Consider the following 5262-nt stretch of genomic DNA (forward strand, 5'->3'; position numbering starts at 1 on the left):
GGTATCGGTATCGGATCGGAAGTCCAAAAACAATATCGGTATCGGTATCGGATCGCAAGTGCAAAAACCTGGATCGGGACATCTCTATCTAACACTATAGCATATAATTGTTTAATAATTGTTGTACTGTTCTGAATGAAGATGTTTGATATGGCTTTTTAGAACCTTCCCCATTCATTTAGACATTATTTAGCTCAAACCAACTGCAGGAAGCTGCAGTTTTTCACCCATTGTACTAATAAAAAACAGCTGCTCGCATTGGTGCAGTCTCTTAGTTGACAATTATTAACTTTTATATGATAGATATGTCCAAAGTAGAAATGATTTTCTTTAGCTGATACATGAAGCACCTTGTGGTATCATATCTTCAAGATAGATGTTTTCAAGGTGCTATAAGAACACCTTGAGCTTGAAAATCAATCTGCCTCAAATAAGAGCAGTGATTAAATGAATCATAATTTTGTTCTTAACAGTATATCCTGTGGTGATGAAGGATAACGATTTTCACAGTTGGATATGTATAAATTATCTTTAAATATGAACAGTACCTCTTTGAATAAGTAGTGTTTTTTTTTTTTATATGCATGCACCTTGGAACAGTTTGATTTATCTTCATCCAACGAATGTGTTTTGGTGTTTTCAGGTTCTTCTGCTGAGAAGGTTTTCCACATGTCTTAACAGAGATAAAAGCTAAAATTTTGCTTGTTTTAAAACTCTTGGTACATCGGGGAAAAGATCCAGACATGAAGACAGAAATGGTGGGGGGGTAAGAAGAGTGTGGAGGGGGCGGCTGACTCCCCACGGACTAGATCAGCATTACCAGCATTATAATGAAAGGATTTAACTGTGCTTATCATCTGGGTGTCGGCTCAAGGCTGGGAAATTGGGCCAAGAGTGTGGGTTGAATAGTGTGTATTTATGGCAGTTCAGGAGTGTGTGGAGTTTATTTAACTGCAAAAGAAACAATGTCATTCTCCGCATTGTCTTCTGTGCTCGAGAGGGTTTATTTTTTTGCCTGCCAATATTTTTTTTTTACGGCTGAGAAACTCTCTGACTCTCATCTCTTTCCGTCTCTTTCAGGGGTTGCTCGAGCAGCGAGACAGAGAGCGAGGCGGGAGACTTTCTGGACCAACAGTTTGAAGAACTCAACAACAAGCTCAACTCTGTTACCGACCCAACAGGCTTCCTTCGCATGGTGTCCAGAAACAACCTGTTCAACAGGTAGGAGGTGGTTGCACATCAACAGAACATTTCCAGCGCTCTCTGACTTAATCACCAAATTCGGCTTAAAACCTCTTCCTCATAAAACAAGAAGGATTAAAAATATGTCCTTGGGTAAGGAGATTCGTGGGTATTGTGGCTCATCTGTGAAAGGAGTCTCTTTGGCATTGTCTTGCCGGCGCGGAGGCAGCATGTGAATTCTCCTTATTAAATAGACGGAGCAGAGCCAAGCTGCTAAAGCCCTTATCAACTCCCTCTGATGGAGCTCTGTGTGTGGATGTTCATCTATGTGCACACATTTGTGCGCGTCCTTTTTCCCAGACATCAGCGAGGCCAGTGTTTGAGCTGTCTATGTTTGTTGTGCAGACTTATTAAATGTCCATCACTGTCCTGTTCAGCATGTGATTTGTTAGCTGAACCCAGACTATTCGTGTACATTGCATTGATAGGTAGTGCCTATCGGGAGTAAATGCACTTCTGTGTGTGCGTGTGAGGGTGGGTCATATTTTCCCTGTCCTAGTCCACAGTTGAGCTGCTCTTTGATGAAGGGGTAATTCCAGCTTTAATTGAGTCTCTGTGCTCATTAGGCCCCTTTAATGGGCTGCTGGTAATAATCCTCTCATTCTTTCGAGCCTCAAAGAATGTTGAATTATAAAGCTGAACATGTTAAGGAGTCTGTATTCTATCATAATACATAAACCAAAGAAAATGAGGAAAACTCTTCAACACCTTTCCCTTGAGGTTTGTCTTTACCCCATTAGTGTGCTTTCTAAGGCTTTCTTTGCCTTTGTTCCATTTTTTTTTTTTTTTGTGTGTTGACATTTTGTAGCAATTTTTAACACAAATCGTTATTAGGGAGAAAAATCAGAGGGAATAAAATGTTGAAATTAGACTTTTTCTGATCACGGATTTTCTTTTTTTCATCAATTTCTGAACACAGATCTGTGTCAGTTCTAATCTTTATCACAGCATTATTAATGGGGATAAACCATTTTTTTTTTTCATTTCTGCATCAATGAAATATTTCAGTTCAATTCAGTTTATTTATATTGCGCCAATTCACAACACATGTCATCTCAAGGCACTTTACAGTTCACCAGATCATACAGTCAAATTATTCAAAGTTTTCTATCTAAGGAAAACCAGTTGATTGCATCGACTCATTGACTCAGATGCAATCCCTCACACTAAGCATGCGTGTAGCAACAGTGGAGAGGAAAAACTAAATTTTAACAGGAAGAAACCTCAAGCAGAACCAGGCTCATTTCACTCTCTTAACAATACAATTTGTTTTGGTAAAATCAAGCATTGATTTACCCATAAACTCGCTATCAATAAAAATCTCTAAATTGACTCAAATCCTCTATTACCTAGTTATTAATCACTTTACAAGACAGATCTTTTTTATTTTTTATTTTTGTGTGAACCTGGAAATAGCTTCACTCTACCAGCAGATAGGACTTTTCTGCCAAATATTCTTGAAATAATTAACAACTGTCTCAAAATTAAAACTTAAAAGAAGTTCTTATTTACTGCCTCATATTATTAAATCTTTTAGTGATTTATTCAACCTATTCTGCAGCCTTAGAAACCCGGCTTGTTAGGATAAATCTTTAATTATTTGTAGTAAGAGCAGCTCCAAGGTCACACAGTGTAGGAGAAACCACACAGCTCTGCAGTTTGCAGGCTTAACTCCAGGGAAAGACAAAACCATTGGGAAGTTCACATTTTAAACTGGGAGATTTTACTAAAAATAATATAATGTTGGTTTTTGTATCTTTCTTTTTTTTTTTTTTAACAAATACTGATTTTAATTTTGTTTTACTCTACAGTAACCACAAGCAATAATTGCTCTTTGCATAACATGTTTTGCACAAAGGTGTAACTAAAATAAGTAATTTTGAATCTGTTTAGATTCAAATGTTATTAAAGACAATAGCTGTTCTTTACAGCTGATTGGGAAACAGTTTTGTTCTATCTTGCATGCACTGATCTGCGTGCAAGCTGCAACTCTCTATAACATTCTGTGTGGCGCCAGACCCACTTTAAGTGTATTACTGCCACCAAAGGGCTGAAGTGAGAAGTGATTTGTCTTAGAATTTTTGCATGTAACCTTACAAAAAAAATCAGTGCCTCTGTGATTTGTAAAGTTGTTAATTTAAACTATTGCAGCTGCATTGCAGATGAAATAAATTGTCCAACCTTAATGTGAAGCATCTTATTAGCATTTGGGATACAGGGCATTTTAACGTTTCTAATTGGAGTCTGCAGCCTATGTGTTGCCTGAGTGTGAAGCCATTCACATGCAACACATACTGTAGGCTGCAGAAGGAGTCTAGCAGATGAAGCCATTAGACTATGAGTTTGCTAACAGATTTTTATTATTGCAGTTTTTTCTGTAGTAGAATAACTAGACGCTTTAAAAGAAAAACAGATCCACTTTGCTTTAAGTAGCACCATAAATGACTGGGGGACGTGCCTACATGGAAAAAATAAAGACATATTACTGATGCAGGTAATAAATGCATCATATTCCATCAGAGGAACCGCCGGCACTGAAAACTGTTGCAGTGGTAAATGTATGTGGTCTGTTCAATTATACTTAAAGGAGATTTTTGTTTTAGTTTCCCACCAGCTGATTACCAATGGAGTTTCTCAAATGAAAAACTTGCTAAACTCCAACCAGCAGACCACTTCTGGGCATAAATTTCAATACCTTGTAAATGAATACTGTTATTATAACGTTGGCTCAGAAATAAAGCAGTGAGGATAACAAAAGATTTGTCAGTTTCCCTCTTTTATCTCTAATCTTTACAGAGTGGCTTGAATGGATTAGTATGGCAAGGTGAGGATGAAAGTCTGTCTAATCCGATCAGAGCATAAAGGTCTTTATAGACCGTCAACATATCACAAGGTTGTTTGATGATCTTCATGAAGCAGTTAATAAAACATTAAACCCAGATAAAGTATGAAGCCTTGTTTTTTAATGAATCATTTAGTAAAGAACAAGCATATTGTTTTATTTACCGAGTATGAAAATAGGTCAGTGTGTGAAATATTTTCAGCCTTTTGATCCTTTGGGTTGTGGCTTAGGCAGTGAATTCGGTCTTTACCTTCAGCCTCGTTGCCTGTTGTCTTTTAAATTCACTGCTTTGCTCTGCACTCCACACCTTCACTTGGCTTCTACCTTCCCTCCTCTGTCTTTGCTCCTGTCAGGCTAACAAATGATTGTTTTGCTTTCCTATCGAGGCTTACGCCAAGGCCTCAGAGAGAGAGACGGAGAGCTGAGAAGCTGGAGGGAAGTCTGTGGCCTGAGGCTACCAGAAGGGCAGGATAGATGTCTGTTGGCATGGTTCCGGAGGACACTCTAGTGGAGCAGATGGAGTTAGTGACAAGTTCAGACATAAAGCTTTAACCCAGAGGGCCAAGCTGAAGGTTTCTAACCCCTAGGCAACCATTAGCACAGTTCTCAGAGTGCAGGGTGTTGGTGGGGCTGAGCTGGGAGCTTTAATCTCCACCACACCATAGATATGCTGCAAAAGAAGGGTCTTTCAACTATTTTTTACAAAACTGTAGCGCAGTAAATGCATTGCTTTGATTTTTGCCTGGATATTAGGAATAATATATATAATATTATATATATATATATATAACTCTAGAAGAGTTCCAGTCTTGGAGTTCTTCAGAAGTGCAAGGCTGCCATCTAGTGGAGCTCTTTATGACTGTATTAAAGTTTCAGTAGGATGAGCATGAATTGTATTTAACATCGTATACTCTTGTCTAATTTAAGATTTGCTTCACTTGAATGTTGCTTAAAGCATAAAACACATATTTAGCTTTCTGCTGTTGAGAGTTGCCAGCTCATCTATCCTTCTTTTTACCTAGAAAAAAATTACATAGGCATGATGGTAGAGCAAAAAAGAGGAGAGTGTGTATTTATGCTCACATAGCAATTTGAATACCAAATATTTGAGTTTGGTTTTTTTGTGTTTTCTTTGCAGAACCTTGTTTTTTTCACAGTTTGGGATCATATGGCAGCCT

The 5262-nt window shown here is 38.0% G+C and overlaps 1 protein-coding gene across 1 annotated transcript in view; it reads left to right on the forward strand.

Moving 5' to 3' along the window:
• Positions 1-5262, forward strand: part of LOC107100936 (tetratricopeptide repeat protein 28-like) — a 199990-nt gene that overhangs the window by 183901 nt on the left and 10827 nt on the right. The window contains exon 13 of the mRNA XM_015399630.1: positions 1081-1221. Within this exon, the coding sequence (XP_015255116.1) occupies positions 1081-1221 (141 nt within the window). The remainder of the gene's footprint in view (positions 1-1080; positions 1222-5262) is intronic.

This window comes from Cyprinodon variegatus, unplaced genomic scaffold, assembly GCF_000732505.1.
Source record: "Cyprinodon variegatus isolate N-32 unplaced genomic scaffold, C_variegatus-1.0 Scaffold1030, whole genome shotgun sequence".
NCBI classification, from domain to species: Eukaryota; Metazoa; Chordata; class Actinopteri; order Cyprinodontiformes; family Cyprinodontidae; genus Cyprinodon; species Cyprinodon variegatus.